The sequence below is a fragment of the Plectropomus leopardus genome, chromosome 7 (assembly GCF_008729295.1).
Source record: "Plectropomus leopardus isolate mb chromosome 7, YSFRI_Pleo_2.0, whole genome shotgun sequence".
Classification (NCBI taxonomy): Eukaryota; Metazoa; Chordata; class Actinopteri; order Perciformes; family Serranidae; genus Plectropomus; species Plectropomus leopardus.
The window spans coordinates 15,004,322-15,024,314 of record NC_056469.1 but is presented as its reverse complement, the minus strand read 5'-3'; the positions used below and the strand labels follow the sequence as shown (position 1 = coordinate 15,024,314).

At 38.6% G+C, this 19,993-nt stretch overlaps 1 protein-coding gene across 1 annotated transcript; it reads right to left on the bottom strand.

The window, feature by feature from the left end:
* Positions 1–3,580: 3,580 nt before the first annotated feature.
* Positions 3,581–6,340, bottom strand: LOC121945980 (CCN family member 3-like). The gene is made up of 5 exons (XM_042490368.1): positions 6,164–6,340; positions 5,410–5,638; positions 4,989–5,243; positions 4,371–4,600; positions 3,581–3,951 (listed from the first exon to the last, which is right to left on the bottom strand). The coding sequence occupies exons 1-5, from the start codon at positions 6,209–6,211 to the stop codon at positions 3,658–3,660; spliced, it is 1,056 nt and encodes a 351-aa protein (XP_042346302.1). The 5' UTR covers positions 6,212–6,340; the 3' UTR covers positions 3,581–3,657.
* Between the last annotated feature and the right edge of the window lie 13,653 nt (positions 6,341–19,993).

The following is a 19,993-nucleotide window of genomic DNA, read 5'->3' as shown; positions in this document are numbered from 1 at the left end:
ATTAGAGGGGATATGATAAGCATTAACACGTTAGCATTGTCATTATTAGCAAGTGCTTGGATTGCTATTGACTCTGTGTTGTGTATTGCATCTTGCGTCTGACGTTACATAGGTTGTGTTTACTCTACAATATTTTTCTAAAGTTGAGCAATGCCATGGTTTGTCAGTCGAACACTTTTAACTATCGGATTGCTACATATCTTCTCACTTCATAGAGCAACAGCAAAGAGAGAGACAGACTTTGTTGGAAAAAGCGGTGTTAGAAAAAAAAAAAACACCACTCAGTTGCAAACACAGCCAGTCTGTGAAGTCTGTCATTCTTTGACAACCAAACTGTTTGAGCAGCACTGAATCAAGGCTTTAGAAGGGCAGGTTAGCCATTCATTGGTACACCTTCATGTGCTGTCTGTCTTTTCACAGTCCCACTCGCACCTAAAAACAGCTTCAGCATTATTTTGCAGTAATTCAGAGGATGAACTGAGTTATAAAATGTGTAAAGAGACCACTTCGGGTCTGCACAGCATTCATGCAGCATCCTATAACTCAGACAGGGAGGCGTCAAAGAAAACATGTCCTAAAAACACCTCAGTCTGAGGTTTGAGCTGCAGCTTGGCGGTTCCTCAGATGTTCTGATGTTTGCACTTTTCTAGCCAGGTGGCCAGTCAGTACGTCTGCAAGTCTGTCAGTAGTGGTCAGTCAACCATTCATCCAGACACTCAGCACATCATTCAGGGAGATGATCTTCTTTGCAGCTGCTCACTGAATCAGTTGAGTATCAAACAGCAGCAACATATACAGTGTCAGTGCAACCATAAAGCCGGTTTAGATTGAAGTTTTACGATACTGTACATCTCAAAATCAGTTAGGAATCCGCCAATAATACAAAAATTAATATTGTAATAGGCCAGCCAAGATTTATCTCACTCCAGTTTGAGGTTTACTTTTGTAGTCGTGTTACATTTGCCTTTTAAGGATTTAATGAAATGCTGTTGATGGACACCGTTCTCCCACAATGCATAAAGAAACAATGCACAAAGCAAACAAGCAGTACTCACAGCTGCAATATATAAGAACAAATTGTGGTTGTGAAACAGCTTTTTGGTTATCCCGTAAAACAGCATTAAGTGATCAGCCTTTTATCAAGCAGCTTCAGGAGTTCATAATGAGTTGGATCATTTGCTGTTGCTGTGTTGCAGCAGGGAGAGATCTAAAACATGCAGAAGTGGTACTCAAGGAGAGATTAGAGCCATGTCACCAGCATGGCTAATGAAAGCAGGCAACAAATTGCTCGGTTTGGTTCGTCTTTTTGTGTTTCCATTTGCTAGCTTGCTCTGTAATTTTAACATAATGTATGTTAAGACAATGCAACAATAAAATAAGCTCAAAATCCCAGATCCACAAGCATAACTAACCCATAGTATTACCTCACACCTCTGCTCCGCAGAAACCATAACATAGCTGCAACCAGATGTGTTGACCACAGTGTCAGTCCCCCACTGACTCATGCTGCTGATGAGCAAAAGTTTCCAGTGAGGAGCTATTTTAGGAGTCAGTAGCAGTCCCACATGGCATTACAGGGTTTTCCACCGCGACCCTGCAGGTGGGGTTCAGGGATAGAGGTCAAAAGATCACCACCCACTGTCATGGGGCTCGGGGCTTTGGTAACCTCCGAGTCCCATGTGATAATGTGAACATCCTGAATCCAGAGGAAGAAGTTTACCCAAAAATGCAGATGTGTGGAAAAATTGCGTGATGTGTTTTCACTTCTCAGAAAAGAAATTATATAGGTATATAGGCTGTAGGAAGGGAAATTGGCATCTAATTCTATTGTGGTTCAATATATTTGATCATCTTTTATGTTATTTTATTGGCATAATACGTGTTAAGTCTCCGATAAAGTGGAGCAACCATTTTGTTAGTATTAGGTAACACTTTACATACACTCGACTGACCTAAAACCTACATAACACATCCATGTTACCATTTATAACATAACAGTGTGATGTTGGACAAGGATCTCTGCCACACATCAAACAACATGAGGCACCAGTTGTATGAGAAATCAAGTTCATTTATCATTTAGTCATGAACACTGCTTCCGCGTTTTTCCAATCTATTCATTATGCTTATTTTCCCGTGTCCCTCTGTTATCTGCAGTTTAACATCTCAGATGTAATACCTTCTTGATTCAATTCATCCAAACAAGTCAACCCAAAGCTACCTCTCATTTAAACACAAATCGTTACCTCCTTTATCATCCGAGAAAAGAATACTTTCAGTAAAAATATGATGAATATGAAATGAATATGAAAAAAAGAGATTAAAACTTTGATACAAAAAATACAAATTTATTTTCAAACATTGAGTTTTGCAGTATTACTCAGATGGATACAGCAACAAGCAGTATAATTCAAGTCGTAAGCAAAACAATACCACATACCAATATATACAATTCATGTTTACATTACTACAGATTAAAGCTGTGTATTTGATACACACTCAAACAAGCTATACAGCAAGTATTTACAAAACTTTTGTCATTACAAAAATAGCTGTTGTTGATGTGCACTACTTTTAACAAAACAAAAAATCCATTCTAAATCTAAAAAACATCACACATTAGCCTTAATAAATGGGAGCGTAGACATTATGGATTTTACAACAAGGGTAAGATTTCAGGCAGATGTTAGAAATGACACAAAGTCACTACAGTGACCTCTCTTACATAGGTTGAGCCCTTTGTTTGGACCAGGTCAAAGTACATAGTCCAGTTATTTAAAAAATGTGTCCAATAGTTGTAAAATTTCCATGGCAGTGCCACTAAAAGGTAACGGCTCACCCTACGTTTCCGTCTGCTTTCTTGTTGCTCTTTCTATTTTATCAATCTGAAAGTAAAGGGTTTACAGTATTCTCAAAGTTTTTTTCTAGATAAAGGTGTGTCACAGAACAATAGGTGCTTGAATTTGTTTTGAAAGAGGACATAGTTGAAGCCACTGACTTGCTTTGCTGAAGCGTTCCTCGTCATGATTTGGGCTGAACAAAACACTATTGTTTTGTGCTCTTTGTCTAAAATAATATATCTTTTTTCATGACTGGCCAACCTGACTGTCAATCAAAGAGTATTTCTGGAAGCTTCAGACAACAGTGACTCTACTTTATGTCTGCTCTACCCTGTACTGTATCTGTGCACTGTCATATTATTTTGCCTCTTGAATGGAGGCTGTTATAAGTTAACTCTTACAGTCTCCTCCAAGTAAGAACACCAACAAACAACTGTCCAACTAACGTCTTTTCTTACTGGTTGGTCATATGCGCCACCTAATCTGCAGATGTGGAGAGAATCAATATATCACAAGGTTTAAGTGCTTTGACTCTACTTAATAGTAGTAAAAATGACACTTATTTGTCCACAGGAGGCTACACAGCTAAATCTTGCTCCAGGAGATACAGAGATATTTAGTTCTCTGTGATCTCAACCAAAAGAGAATTCTTATTTTATGAATACAAGTATGATTATGGCCATAATAAGCATGTATTATTTGTATTATTATGTGTGTTATTTTCCTTGTTGATATGTTGACAGACCTGTTTTAATCTAAATTTAGATTTACCACAACTCATGTTTTGGGTAAAATGAATTGTCCCTCGAGTGTGACTTTATGACCGATAACCGCTGTATCCCAGCTCTGATGGCTGCCACACAGCATTGTCTCGGGGGCAGTGGCTGTGGCAGGCACAGGTTAGGATCGCCATGACTGGTTTCCTGCTTATTTTACCGTTGGAGCACTTGAAGTCCACAACGACGGTCTTGGTTCTGTGGGGGGTGCAGCAGCGGCCGTCTGTGCAGGAGCCACAATAGCGAGGCTTGTAGGCCAGGACGCTGGTGCAATTCTTGTAGGAGAGTTGGACGGCTGTGTCGCTTCTCACCATCTTCTGGCATTTATTGCCTCTCTGTACGAGGAAAAGAAGCCAATCACTGAATAAATGTGCACTATATCTATAAAAAATGTCATTCTTCTTATTTATTTTACCTATTTTTTTATTTATGTTTTTTAAAATGTCCTTCTGTTTAGGGTTTTGTTGCTTTTATTGCTTTTGTTGTTTTTGGTCTGTTTGTTTATTGACATTTTATGTCCTGCATCTTGCTGTATTTGTCCCCACAAATCTTCCCTAGTTCCCTAGTCTCGCGTGTGTTCAGTAGGACTGTTTGGCTTTCTGTTGTTGTTGATATTATCATTATTATTATAATTATTATTATTATGATGAGTGATTTTTATGAGGAAAGTCCAGCTGGTTATGCTACTGGCATCTAATGATACATGAGGAAACTCATACATAAGTAGTTCCCCAATAAACTACCCTAAAAGTACCTTTGGTGTAAGCTGTGTCAGCTGTGTCTGGTCCAGCTGGTTATCACACGGTCTGATCATACACAGTCGGCTCTGCTTCACCATCTCACAACGACGGTTCTTATTGGTGACCCTGGTGGACACCCCCATGCCGCAGGTTTGAGAGCAGGCGCCCCACTCTGTGGTCTGCTCAATGCAGTTCAGGCTGGGATCCCAACCGTCAAAGCTCACCGTTTCCTCCTGACGATAAGCTGAAGGGACACACAGGTGGACAGTTTCTTAGAAAGAGAAATCATCTGCAACAGACATTGTAGAAAACCTATAAGCATTGTGATTGGATTCAGCTGCCTGCAGAGTGAAGTATCACATTGCTGTTTCACATTCCAGACTTTAGTGTCAACACTGTCTCTTTCCTCTGTGTTTCCTCCTCCTTTCTCAGCCTTCGCTCTATTTTCCTCTTCCTTCCTTGGTTTCTGCTCCCTTACTCTGATCAGGTCACAGAAATGTACATAACCTTTAAACTTTATATCTCACACTACAGTGACACTAACGTCAAAAAGGAATTGGTGATTGTATGTATCAGTCTGTACATATATATGATCCCTGTCATCCCATCTCACTCTACTTCGGTCGACTCACCTGCCATTGCAAAGCCACCCAGTGCACTGGCCTCGGCCTGGGGCTCACACACCCACTTCTCGCAGCACTCTCCAGGCACCTGGACCCTGCGTGGCATGGGGCAGTCCGGCCCGGGCAGCATCACATCCACGTTGCAGCGTGGCACACAGGCAATCTGCCCATCGCGGCACATACACTGGTACTTACAGCTAGGGAAGAAGGTCTGGCCGTTTTGATAGACGGAACCGTCCAAAACACACACATTTCCCCCATGAGCTGGAGGACAGAGACAAAATAGGGAAAAGTGGTTTTATATTTGGTTTTTAATGTGTCTTTCACAAGAGATATAACTGACATCAGGATTCCCTTTTGTACTAACAGAACATTTACTGTGTACTTGGAATATTGCATTAAGTGTTTAAGAAGGTCTTTGTCCACTCACCGGTACAGATACCTGTCCTCTTGTGGACGTCTGCGCTGTATTCACACTGCAGACCTCTCCGTGTGTCACAGGGGTTCATATCAGAGCAGACTTGCCCTTTCTGACGGGCACACACCAGGCAGCAGAGGCAGTCGTCCAGGATTAGAGGCACCCCAGAGGGACACATGGGGGGCTCCTTAGGACACTGGCATCTCCGAGGACACACCTGGGACCAGGCGAGCGTAAACACCTGGGTGGGAAAGAAAATAAATTAGTGTTTCATGCATTGTTGAAAGTCTCTAATCCAACCAAAACCACTGGGTCTTGAGAACTGGAATTAAATAGAACATTAAAAAAATACATTTTTAGTGAAACTAAATATTACATATCCTTATTTGTAGAGCAAAAGCTGTTTTTTTGGGGTTTTTTTTTAGCAATCAGTGACTTCAATAAACCTTAATAACACTTACTTGCTCAGTGAAACTCATTTGTAATACTTGTTGAGTGTCTAAAAACATGTTTCCAGCAATTTATGCAAATTAATATAACATGTTATGCTTTGTAATAGCACAGGTTTCGTGTGAGAATAAAAAAATAACTTTGTCTTGAGAATCTCTTATTTTGAAATAATCTGAAAATCATTTTGAGCTTCCACAATGAAAACATTTTTGTTTATAAAATAAAAAATGTTCAATATCTTAAACCTCTTTATACAAAAAGTATCTGGTGTAACAATACCTAAATGAAAATGTTTGGTAAATGTTGCAGTGCCTACCTGTGCTGTAAAGAAGACAAAAAGAGCTCTTTCTGTCAGACTGGTCATCTTATTGTTAAGCAGAGCAGACTCAAAAATATCTGCAGTCTAAAAAGTGTTATTTTGTCTTTATCAGAGCAGATATGAGTCCTTTAGTCCGGGGTTGTATCTTCCCTTCTCTCTAGCTGTGGTGTAGCAGAAGGTTGTGATCTCTTTGTCGTTCTGGCTCAGGACTCGGGAGAGGAGGACTTTATATAGTGGAGCTGTCCTGCTGGCACCATGACTACAAACAGGAAGGAATGTCGGAGAGATCGCCCAGAGTGTTGGAGGAAGATGAGAGAGTCACATTTTATTGTGAGATCCTGTCAAAGAGGAAACCACAAACAAACAGAGTGGTTTCAGCATTTACAGTTTAATATTCTGCAAGAAATATTTGTTATTTGATATATGCATGGAGTTAATTTTATAACTGATCATTGTTAATTAAATACCTTTACAGTTTTTAATTAATTATTGACTTATTTGCTTATATACACTTCATTTTTTCCCACTTAAGTATCCTAACTGGGAATTCCCTTTGCAACCCCTGATGTTCATGCTATTAAACAGGGCCTGGGGGTTCCCTTACTGACAGTGGGTGGTGACCCTTTGACCTCTCTCCCCAAGCCCTGCCTGGGAGGTCACACTGAAAAACTCTCTTATTCCCTGTAGGATTGTAACTGCTTCCTAAAATAGCACACAGTGGAAACTTTGATTCATTAGTAGCTTAAATTAGCTGGGGGAATGACACTGAGGTCAACACATCTGGTTTGACCAGAGATACATGGATGGATTTGGGGATGAGGCTGACTGGATCCCGGAACAGAAAGGGGGCAATGAGCAACTTAGTAGGAAATGTTCCCCAAATTGCAAGAAACTACTTGATTTATTTAAAAGAGAGAAAGAGAAAGAGAGAGGTTAATACATTTATTTATTTATTTTTTAAATCTAGGGAAAATGTCTCGGGAAAAAAACAAGGGAAGAAATATAATCATCATAATTGCATATTAAAAATTATATTACATAATTGTTTTATTTTTTGAAATAATTTTTAGTCTTGTTTACCTTGTTTTTTTTGCCTACATTATTTTCCCAATTTCTTTTCTTTAATTTTCAGGATATTTTCTTTTACTTTTTACTAATTTCTTAATTATTTTGTGTTCATTTCTTCTTTTGTTGCTCATTGCCTTCTTCTCATGTTTTCTTGAAATCAAGCCAATTTGCTCAGGTTTCAAAGGGTCAGATAAAAAAAACTATGATTAATGTGATTAAATAACGGTTAATAACCAAATTGTTGGTGATTACAAAGGGGTTACATTCAAGTATATTCATTCCAGTAAAAGTTTATATGTAGCATATGAAGTTTATTCTGTTCCTTTACATCTTTTTGTCAGTATACAGGAATGGTTTCTTTTGGCATAGCCTATTTCCTGACATTTTTCAGCTTCATTGCCCAGTTTAAAACATTTGTCAGTGAAGCATCAAATGTAAAAAAAAAAAAAAGTTACATTACCTTGTTGAAGTACTTAAAATATCTACATTACTGATTACATTTGCACAGGTAAAATGCGGATAATATGGTTTGTAGTCTGTTTATTTCTACCTTTTCTACCCTCCAGTGGTTAATGTAAAAAACAACAACATAATGTGCAGTGCCGAAATTATCTTATCACTGGGCTATTGTTATATTTTTTTAAATGTACAAATAGTTATTCTAACCGTATGTACAAATGTTATCAGAAAGAAATGACGGGAAAATGCACGCATTATTTTAAATTACCAGTTTCTGATACTAATGCTTTTATTTTCTCAGGGCGCCATCAGCTGGTTTGCTCGGGCTCACGTTAACAACCCGAGTCAGCAGCGTACTACACCAAGGCACCCAAGTTAGTGAATATGAGCGACAGAAGGGACACATTTAACGCCAAATTCAACGTTTGTTTTGACGAAATAACAATGAGAAAGTGGAAAATAGCACACAGAGGTTGGAAAAAGACCACACAGACCGGGCAGTCAGCTCTGAAGATGACAAACTGTAACGCCAGATGCTAGCTAGCTGCAAGCAAAACGTTAGCTTAGCCCTAAACGGGGGAGCAACTCAGAGAGCCACTTGTTGGGCTTCAAGTTGGGACATTTGATTGACAGTTTGTCCATTGCCCTGGAGTCCAGTGCCACGGTGGACACTTTTTGTAAAGGACGACGGCAGAGAGCACACCTGAGCCAAGGTAAGACAGCCTGCTGGCTTATTGCTGCAATTGTTTGTTTGGCTCTGTGCGAAATGTTTTGCTTGTTGATAGTCGGTGTGTGTTAAGCACATTAATACCACTTGTCGGTGCCAGGTGCATACTTTAATTCAGGTTGAAAGTGGTGGCAGACTGATGGATTTGGATGAAAAATACAGGATGTTGTTGTATGTATGTATGTATGTATGTTGTAGTATAAATATTAAGCAAGTTGCATTGTGCTGTTGAGTCCAGTTATGGGTGAAATTCTGTGATGACAGAGATGCTAGTGATTGAACCTCTTCCTACAGTGTGTGTAATGCAGTTTTTTGTGTTTTTTGATCTGGACCACTGACTTTTTATTTGTTTATTTATTTATTTTTTGTTGACTGTTGTGAATCGTTTCTTTTATAGACCAAGTGGCTATAGGAGAATCTGGAGATCATGTGTTTACATAAAATAATAGCTGTGTCTAAAATTAGACTTAAGAGTAAAATGAATGCATTGTCATGTATAGTTAAGCATGTACTGTATACATATTTATGATGTAAGGTATTTAAGGTGTAGGAGCACTGCTATTTTGCTGTATTGGTTAGGTCCCCCCCCCCCCCCCCAAAGAGATTAAGTGGGCTTTCCTGCACACCCCCACAGATGTTTTAATCGAAACTCACTGGACCAGCTGCTGAGGTTGAAGGTGGACATGTGCACACAGTCCTAAGAGGAGGTCTAATTAGCCAAAACAGATACATACACATATGTGGGCTTTGCGAGGATGTGCAGGGCTGTCAGGAAAGATTATTGTATTAAGTGTTGGAAATCCAGAGCATTAATTTGAATTGGTACATGATGAAAATCCAATTATTAAACAGGCTCACCCAGGAACCCCTTTAGAGGGGTGGGAAGCCAGTTGTTTTGTGTAACTTAACAAAAATAATAATATTAATTGTAATAACTAGTAATAGAACAACAACAATGACTTTACTAAGGACAAAAAGGTCCAAAGCATACTCAATAAAAAGAGACAGTAGTCTATATAAAACAATACAATAGGTACAATAAAAACAATAAAAAACAGGTGCAGGTTCCAACATATTTTCCTCCCAACTTCCCCCCTTCAACAATGAAAGATCTCACTTGCTCCCAGAACTCAAAGGCTTCTTGATCAGGATTTCTTTCCAGAGTCTATTTATTGATTCCATCATCCAGTTAGAGAAAAAAGTTAAGAAATGCTTTCTAAATGACTTGTGATTTCAGTGAGTGCTGGATAGTGCTGCCAAAATCTTGATAAAGTGCTGTTCAAACAGTTTGCCAGTGGAAGTTGAAGAATGTTAATTTTCACAGGATGGTTGTGTTTGCTGACTCTGTGTGGATTTCTGATGCTTTACTGCAACTACTTTGGTCTTTTTAAAGCAAATTCTGCCTTCAGTTTGCTGCTCAAGAGTAAGACAAATCTGGAGATAATGCTGTAAAAAGGACATTTTTCACAGCTGGAGACTTTGCAGTGTTTCCCTCTCCTATTTTTTCATTCTAAAATATGTTTGGTTCATTTGATTGTAATCCCCCAAAACAATGCTTTTCCTGTGACTCTCTTAAGCTTTCTTTTGCTTACTTCGCTCCTCAGCATCAGATGCCCCTTCTCTCAGCGAGGCCTAGTCACTCTGGCAGAAAAAGTATGACCTAAGATTGCTCTTTCCATCTTTTTTTTTGCCTGTATATATCTCACAGAATACCCTGTTGCACTGGCCATCCAAAAGTTTGAAATGATTAAATTGTGAACATTTGCAAACACGCTTATCCTGACGCTATAGGCTTGTTTAATGCGTGACAGCTTGGTACAGTAAGTGCGATATCTCCCAGGAATGAGGTGGGAAGTCTGCATACGCACATTTATGGTATCTGTGAAATATTTCCACACTAGAGGGGAACATATGGAAAACAGACAGGGGGCAGGGATGTAGAAAGGTGAGGAAGTGGCCTCAAATGGAGAAAGATGGAGGAGATGGAGAAGGAGGGGTGGATGAACAGACAAGCAGCAGCCTGCTAGCCTGTGCTGTATTTTCTTCCTGCTCTTCTGTCTGTCATGTGTCTAGAGGGGGTCTGTGGTAAGACCAGTGTTGAGGTTTTACACTTTGTTATTATCACACTCATCTTTTGTTTACCCCCTAAATAGCCTTTATTCTCCAAGAAAGGCCTCAGCACCACTTTAAATTGAGGTTTGACACAGTCTTCTCCAAACAAAGACAGATCACTCAGTAAAAGCCGTCTACTAACAGTGTGCTTGTCAGCCTGCTCGCTGTTGTTGGACTCTGCTGTAGGGCATCAAGGCTTTTGCCAAGTGGTCAGGCCACACAGTCAGCGCCACCACAGAGAGCTCACCATGATTTGCTCAGAGTTTACACCGACAGTCAGACATCATTAATGTTTTTGTGACAAAATAATAGAGTAACCTGTGGTTAACAGTCTGTGTGGTGCAGTAGCTGGAAGGTCTTTGGCCCTTTCATCATGACATCCTCTGCCCACAGTGGGGAACTTATAGAGAAAAAATGTAAAAAAACATCATATGGTACATGTTTTATTATATTCAGTTGAGATACATTATGTGCAGATATTAAAGGCATATTATGCAAGAATTGTCAGGTACTGTTTGTAGGCAGTACTGCCAGTGAAAGTGAAAGCCAACCCTAGATTAGCCAAATTAGCTTTTTGGCTTGTTTTTGGCACTGTGTTCGTGATCCGTGTTTTCACAGACATGGATGCACCGTATATGCAATTTGCAATGCATACAACCACGAGTCAGTCACCGTTCTAGTTACAAATGAAAACAAAAACATGAATCAAAGTTGCGTGTTGCAGGAACTTGTCATATTTATGCTTCCGCAGGTGTAATAAGAAATGGACAGTTAACCTCACATCAGTCTGAGACAGCTGAAAAAGCTTTGGTCGAAAAACTTTGGGCTGGAATCAAATCCGGGCGGGGAGGCTTGTAATCCTCTGCCTGGTACTATTCAGTGTAAAAGCTGTTTTTGTAATTAAGTAAATTATTTAGATAGCATTGTTTTATTATAAATAATCTTGCTGCTTTCCTGATCTTCCTCAGTTCATTTTAATGTCTAACCCCTAAATTTTATAACTTAATTGTGGCCTTACTTTCTGTACAAGCCAACAGCATTCAGCAGCTGCAAACCTCATGGGACAAATCATATTTGGAGCTAAACTGTATAAAGTATAGAGCAAATTTAGCACTGGAGCCCCTGGAGGGGTATGATGTAATTACAGGAACAGATTGTTGTTTGTAATATCTGTGTCTGATCATTGCATACACAACATGGTAGACAAGCTGCTGATTTCCTGCATGGCATCATATTTTCCTGAACATAAAGAGTTCATTTGGGGTAAACGGTCTCTCTTTGCTGTTTGTTTTTATGCATATTATAGCACAGATTTAATTCTCTTACATGTTTCTGTGATGTGTATCCCTCATCCACTGTACGATGCAGAGTCACATGTGAAGTAAATCAAAGAGTTGAAGCACCAGGGATCAGAGTTTATTTGATCAGTGCTCGTCCAAAGGAAACCCAGACAAATAGCTTGAATAATTCCACATGGATAAAATAGCATTTCCTGTAGTCCAAATATTATTTTTTTTCAGATCATTAAACATTGGCTTCCAGTATTTAGGCACGTAACTCCACAGCAGACCACAATACATGTGGTATCGACTGAAAGGAATTTTAATCACTGTTGATCTATCCATGTTTTTAGACACAAAGTGGAAATGTCAGCTTAATGAGATGTACAACTAGTGAGTTAAAGCATCACAGATGTTGCTGCAGGCATTGTTTGGAGACAGGTTGTATTTGACTTTGAGTTCATATGAGGCTCTGGTTGAGTTCAGAGAGAGTTGAAAAGTTCTGAGGAAAAAACTGTGCCTGGTCTTTTCTGTTCTATTTCCCGTCTCTTCACCTTACTTACTTCCATGCACATCATTAGTTCACACTACTTCCTCCTCAGATTCACGGTTGAATTTGAGTGCTCCTCATTTTTCTCAATTTTCTCGCCAAGTGACAGACAGTGGGTTTAACAGCTTGGGAGGCCACCGCAAATCTCTCACTCAGGGTTTATTTGCTGCACGCCACTATACATGAGCTGAGACATCAGGATGGAGGCAGATGTGTCTTATGGTGGGTGGCAGTGGATGGCCACAATATGGAGCTTGCACTAATAAAACACATGCTATGGGAAAATCTCAGGATGTATTTCATGAAGATGTCAAACACTTTATGTTGTGTCAGAGCAGATAGATGGATGGCATGGAAACCTTGTGTATTGAAGAGCAGGCAGTGAGTGGGAGTATTAGAGAATTAGAGGTGTTGTATCAAAAGGATAGTTTATGCTATCCTCAATGTGCAGTGTAAGCTTAATAGTCACAGTCCCTTTTGTCCTGCCGACAAGAATCATAATAACTTTCTGAAAGCCATGGCATCTCAGTAATGCTATGTTGTTTGTGTCCCAAAAGCACTGCTGTGTGCCTCCCTCATTCCCTCACTCAGTCACTCTTTTATCTCGGGCCTCTTTGTGTTATACCGTTGGCCGTTCTGCAACCTCTCTCTCTCTCTTTCTCTCTCTCTCTCTTTCTCTCTTTCTCTCTTTCTTCTAGCTGTCAGTGCCTCATTCTACATGTTAGATCTGGATCTTCCATCCTCCAGGAAATTCAGCCTCTCTTCTTCTCTCTCCCCCCTTGCTGTCTCTCCCTCTGTGTGTTTGTTTCATTCTCCTGTCTGTGAGAATGATGTGCTTCAGTTATGTCTCTTGTTTGTTTGTGTTGCCTGTCTTCTCTCCAGGGTACATGTTGAGGAGGAAGTTGTGTGGTTGATATCTTGATATCTAATATTGGTCAGGCTCCAATATATATGATTTTCTTTAACAGTGCATTTTGATGGTTCATTTCCATTATCCAGTCAAAAATTCATCAACATTTCCGACTGTTTAGGATTATGTAGCCTTGGCAAAAGTCTGTCCTATCAGTGTGGAATAGATGCTGTTCTAACATTTTTGGTTGTGTTGTGCACATGCATTTTTCAGATTGGTTCTGGACTAAGATGCTTCATGCAACTGGTAGGTATCTTTTGAATAACAGTGTTAACTTATAAAAGGCGTTCAGCTCTTTGCACTGAATCTTTTGAAATTGGTTTCCTGGCTGAAGGTCTTTTGCATACCAAGTCTGTATTTTTATTTTTTATTTTTTGAATTGTCATCTGTCAAAAAGGCTTACGCACAGAACCTTGCACACTGGGTCTGATTGGTTTAATTGTTCAATTTATTGCATAAATAAATAAATGAGACAAATTGGAAAGAAACATTTGCTCCCTCGTTTGTCAGATTACTGACCTTTCTGTTGCCACTCTTTGCTCGCATTTGTTGTTTGGCACTGTGGCTACCTGAGTTATGAAATGATACTATGTGGCTATGAGATTACACTCTGCTGTAAGCATCATGATTCGCTGTATGCATCTCTGGATAGGCAAATGTTGCCTTCTCTTTCTTCACTGCTTTATTTTATAAACAACTCTCTAAAGGCTTTTGCCAAACGACAAAAACATAGAAAATCAAAACCTGTTCAAAATCTTTAACAACTGACTTAAGTTTCATTGTCGGTTTATTTAATTTTAAATGTGGTGCAATTTCTGACAAAAAATATAAACTTGGCGTGCAAAAGCTTTAAATCTGTGTATATTAGATGTCCAGTTCACTAATGAGGTTGTGCCATATTTTCTGTGGAAATATAGGGAACTATTCCTCTTATACTTGACTACTACTATACTACCATTGATACCACAGGCTAACACTATCTCTTATTTATTGTCACTCAAGTGACTCGTAGCTTCTCTGACAGGACACTTGGTTGAGTGTTCAGTTTGGGTCACCATTTGCAGCCATGGACGGGCTGGATCTGTTCCACTGTGATGTTTGTTTGAACTTCTTCTTGGTTGAAGAACTGAACACATGGCTGCCACTTGAGGGAGATCTCTTACAAAAACAAACAAAAAATATTCAAATTTATGGCCGCATTTTTTTACAGGTATTATTTTTAGCAGTGCACAGAGAGGACGGAAAACAGAACAAACCGAGGGAGGTCTGACTGGAGATGAAACACAAACATTTCATCCTGGAAGGGAGGATCAGATCACAGCTTGACCTTTGGAGTCTGATCTTTATGTCAAGATTAACGACTGTCACTGAATTTTGCTTGGCCTGTCAGTTGATTCATACAAAGCATTTAGAGAACAACTTTTCCATAAATGTCATATATCAGATCGGTTGCTTATTGCTTGTTTCAGATCAGTGCGTATTTGAAATACATCTACCAGATGGTGTAAGTCAGTGGCTGTGGCACATTCCCACATGTTCTGCTGCTACCTGCTTTGTTCAGGGCAATGGTTGTAAATCTGCAGTGTTTGTCAACCACATAATAAAGTCCAATTTGTATAGAAAGTGACGCAAGTTAAGAGACGTGAGGGTGTCACACCTAAAACACCATGACCACACATTTTGCATTATTTACTGAACACTATCCTAAATACAGGCCCCTTATACTCAGTTTACATGTTGTAAGTGTGGATGTGCTGTGTGACCTGAACGCACTTTATTATTGCTTCAGAAATACTGTTAAAAGGAGTCATTAGGTCTTACTATTGCTGTAGTTATTGCTCCTTTGTTGGAGCAGAGTCTAACATTTGTACAATGTAGACTTCCATTTTCTATTGTCCTCTTATTTATATTGACAGTTGCCTTAAACCAGAGTCATTAAAACCACACCTAAAAAAGTAAATTTGGGACAATTAAAAAAAATGTAGTTAATATTGCTGGAAATTTCAGGACTTGTAAGAGTAGCAGTACTTTGAAGAATATTGATTGTTGGCAATCTTCTGTTTTTATTTTGTAAAATATTTTCACTTATTAGGGATTAAAGACAATTGAAATTGCTTGACAAATTTCAGTGTGTTCTTTTGCCAAAACATATGTTTTTCCTCAGACTGACCTTCTGTTGTAAAGGTTGTCGAGGTGCTCGGCCAAAACCATAGCAACCAGTGACCTAGCTGATCCATACATTGTGAATTATGTTTACAATTCAGCTTATAGGTCCCGTGAACTGCATTTGGCGTTGGCATTTTGGGAATGGGAATGTTAGGTTTCACCTAGGAGAGGGCCAGAAACGCAACCTTAAAGAAGGGCAGAGGATGACTTTTAAGGGTTACAATTTACAACACCTTTCTTATTTGTTGTTTACTTAGTGAGAATGCTCTGGAGCCAGAGGAGAAAAGAAGCAGAAGACAGAAAAGACATGAGAAACGAAGCAGGGGTCAGTGGTCTGCCCCTCTGAAGAGCCTGGTGCCACGGCCTTTATGAATGTAATGACCTATTATTCTCAGCTAAGCATAGACAAGCACATGTCAGCCTCATGCAGCAAGCCAGCTATTATTTAACCATGGCTGTTTGCACTTTACCTCGAGTTATGCATGGTCCTGGTCAGTACAAATAAGATGTGGTATTATACATATTTTCTGTCTGAAGATGACTAGAGGAGTGTTTTTTGATACAAAACCGACATGATGGGTTAGTCAAACTTTTTACCTTACAGTCTAACAACTTAATTTGTTTTGCTCTCTAGAACAGCTGACTGTGTGCACACAAGTAAACACACCAACGCATGCACAGCATTTTCTGGTGTTGGTTCTGAGTTTAACACCAATATTTAAATATGACTACTGCAATAAATTGAAAAAAAATATTTATTTGGGGTAAACATTTTGTTGAGCACTGATGGCAACCAAAGGACTTTGTTGCAAATGTAACAAAGAGGTTGTCAATGGCAACCTGGCAACCATTCCAGTCAAGCCCTGCAATATTATTGATTTCAACCAATTTCAATGTTTTTATTGAAGGACTGCAACATTTCAGCCTGGCCACTAGAGGGCAGCATTAAACAATGTGATCCTAAATTAACTTGAACTTTTAATTCTCTCTCTCAGTACAAATACATTTCAGCCTGGCCACTAGAGGGCAGCATTAAACAATGTGATCCTAAAATGATATTGACGTTTATTCTCTCTCTCTCTCTCTCTCTCTCTCTCTCTCTCTCTCTCTCTCTCTCTCTCTCTCTCTCTTCTCTCTCTCTCTCTCTTCCTGGAATCAAATGTGATAATCAAACTCATAATTTTTGTCTTTGTGTTCCTGGCTTCATCTATAACAGATCACACACTAGAGCTATAAAGCCCCAGGTAAGGCACTTGTTAATGTGACAGCAATGGAACACCACTAAATAAAATCCTTACTCAAGGATTGAGTCTAAGTGCCTGATAACCTGTTTAGGAGCCCAAAGCAAAGCTTCTTCAGGTCTGTTTGACTGTGAGACCACAGTTCAATAAGGGCCATATTACCACTGAATGAATGAAAACAATTTTGTATACTGGAAATTACTAGTAAAAGGGAGAAACACAGATTGCTAAAACATTTTTTTTTGTCAGAAAGGGTTGATTTTCTCTAAAATAGGACTCAGGGCTAAATAGACAGAATGACCTGTCTTCCTGTGCTTAAGATATATTCTTCTCTATTGTAGGCTGACAATCAGGAAATTGAAAAAAAAAACTGGTACACGGAAGTTAAAACATGATAGTCCAGATACAGTCTGAAGCACTGTTAGTCATCCAAAATGGACATTAATTTAATAGTAAATATAACAGAAGACAAACAGTCATCTTGCAACCGCTTTTTCTACTTAGATAATATACATCAAAAAATTAAGTATTTTGCAGTTGAAAGAAAATGTTATTGATTTGCCTTCACTTAAGTGCTTCAACTTTCCGTCATTATCAGATATTATTTCATTACATTTTCCCAGCACAACAATAACCATCCAGTGTTAATGAGGCTTGTGATATGGTGGGGGCTGAAGCTTTCAGCCTAAATGGGAAACTGTTTGTTCTGTGGCAGCTGTGTAGCAGCTGCTCTGCTCACACAAATACACAAAATCGCAAGCCCTTCACTGTAAAGCACAAAAACACTCATGCAAACACTCACACAAGTGTATCTGTTTATGTAAATAAATAAACCATGTACTGTCTCTTTTTCTTTGTAGTTTAATGTTTGTAGGTTTTGCTCTCTGTTTAATGAACACACATGAATGCATGAACACATACACACACACACGCACAGAGATAAAGACAAGATCACACCACACACTGCAGCTTTGTGGTGACTAGAAGGGCAATCAGGCAGCCTGAGGCAGAGCAAAGCTTTTAGGTCCACACCATTAGCTGCCTTTTAGTGGCCGAAAGGGTTTCCATCTACTTAAGGTTTTCATTCTCTGGCATCAACTTAACAAAGACTTGCCGTGTCTGCTTGTTGCATCTCACAGAGTTACTCTTCAAATGTTAAGGCCTTAATTAACCTTGACATCTGTGAAGCTATATAGGTTAACACACAGAATATCAAGCTACCATGACCAGGAGAATAGCTTTTTTATGAGATGTTTAATTTTTTTTTTTTTTTTTTTTTTTCAGTCAGCAAAGGCAAATTATATTACATTAGATTTCGGGCTGTCCCCCAAATACCATTTTTTCAGTAACAAAGCTTCCAGTGATAATTACTTGCAGATATTCAGGGTAGGCATCAATTATATTTTTCATGCTTCAACATGCTTATCAACTACCAGACCTGACTTTGGTTGGCCGTAGCGCTGCTGTGTAAGTGTGTGTGACAGAGAGTGATTTAGGGAAAAGAAGGTGGGAGGTGGACTGTTTCATGCAATGTTTCTGTTGTTAATAAACACAGGTTGGGCTCCATAACTAGATGCAAAGCAAAGGTTTTCTTTAGGTTGCTAGATGTGGATAACCATCTGCAATTTGTCTCACCTTTTACTTTGCCTTGTCAGATAGCCAATTTAATTGCTTGAAGCGGGGATTATTGAATGCCTTACTAGCCTTACTAATAAAAAAAACAACAAAAAAACAAAAAAAAAGCATTCCAATACTGATTTAGATTCTGACTATAATTATATAATATTATATTATATTTAATATATTTAATATAATATAATTTAGATATGTGAGAGCTCAAATCCAAGCTGGCTGCCATTTCTATGTTTAGATTACTGGACTGATTTTGTAACTTAACAGTGTAGAAAAAAACCTTTCAGGTTTTATTGCCAGCTAAATTTGAGATGTCAGTTCATTTGGTTATACCTCTGATATCGCCAGAATTCAAGGAAATGTATTTAGGTCAAAGTCAATGTAAAAATTTACCAATTAATTGAAATTTGCAAATGGACATCTAGAGGTGTCACTGTAGCAAATTTAGGAGAATTATGCTGTAGTGAAATGCTTCTCAAAGCCATGAAAGATTAAGTGCAGCAGTGACGTGTGCTTGTTCAGACATCCTCTCCTTGTTGTGTTCACTTTGTTTTAAATTTTTAACATACAGAGTCAACAGAAATTTAATGCAAATAATTAAATTGCGGATCCTCTGTGCCATCGTACTGAAGCCAACTTGCCAATAAATCGCGTCTTTTAAGGGTTTTTCGATGTGTACCACTGGGCCTGAAAAAAGTTCCAGGCCAAACACTGCTTCTGGTAAATACTAGCTTTGCAGGAAATGTCAGACTCTCAAAAAACGCACAATTGTTGTGTTTATCCACTTTAATTTAAGGTTTAATTTACATGTGCATAATTCTTCAAAATTTCTACACATTTGTAGCTTATAATAATGTACCAACTTGTAAACACTTGTAAATGAGCACTATATGAATAGTAGTTCATACAAAGGTTTTTTCTAGAGATTTTTTTAATGACACAATTAAAGATGTATAGGAATAAGACTACCAACATCTGTTTTAATGTATATGTTTATTATATCATCAGATCAGTCACTTTAAAAAATGCAACCAGAATTGTATATATTTACAGTACTGTGCAAAAGTCTTAGGCCACTTTGAACTTTATTTTAGCAAGGTCATAATGACCATACATAATTATTTCTCAGTAGTCACTAAAACCCAACCAGTATACAGTATAGAAGAAAATGCAAATATTATAGAATAAAACAACCTCATCAGGCTTAAGTTGCAAATATTTACTGTGACCTCCATTTCCACTGCATGTCTTGAACACTCACAGCAACACAGCAGGCAATATGAGATTTACAGTACTAATTTTCTGGTGTATGCACACCAGGTAGCATTCAAGAGATGTCCAAATCTCAATATTGATTGTTTGAGCTACCTTTTGTTATGGTTGTATGATTCCATGTTTCACACTAAATATTGACTTCAGTCAGAAGAAGACATTTTGTTTGGACTTTTTTGCTGTTTTAAAACATTGTACATGTTCTCTGTATTCTTTGTATCTTCATAAAGAGACTAAGCAAAAAATGTATATATTATGTCCTCGTTACATTTTTTCTAAAAGAAAAAATCTATGGTGGCCAGAGATTTTTGCACAGTACTGTATATTTCAATTTTGACTTTTATTTGTATATTTAAAAGAGCTGTGACATTACAGCGGCAAAAAAGAGAAAGGAAAAATCGCCATGCTCA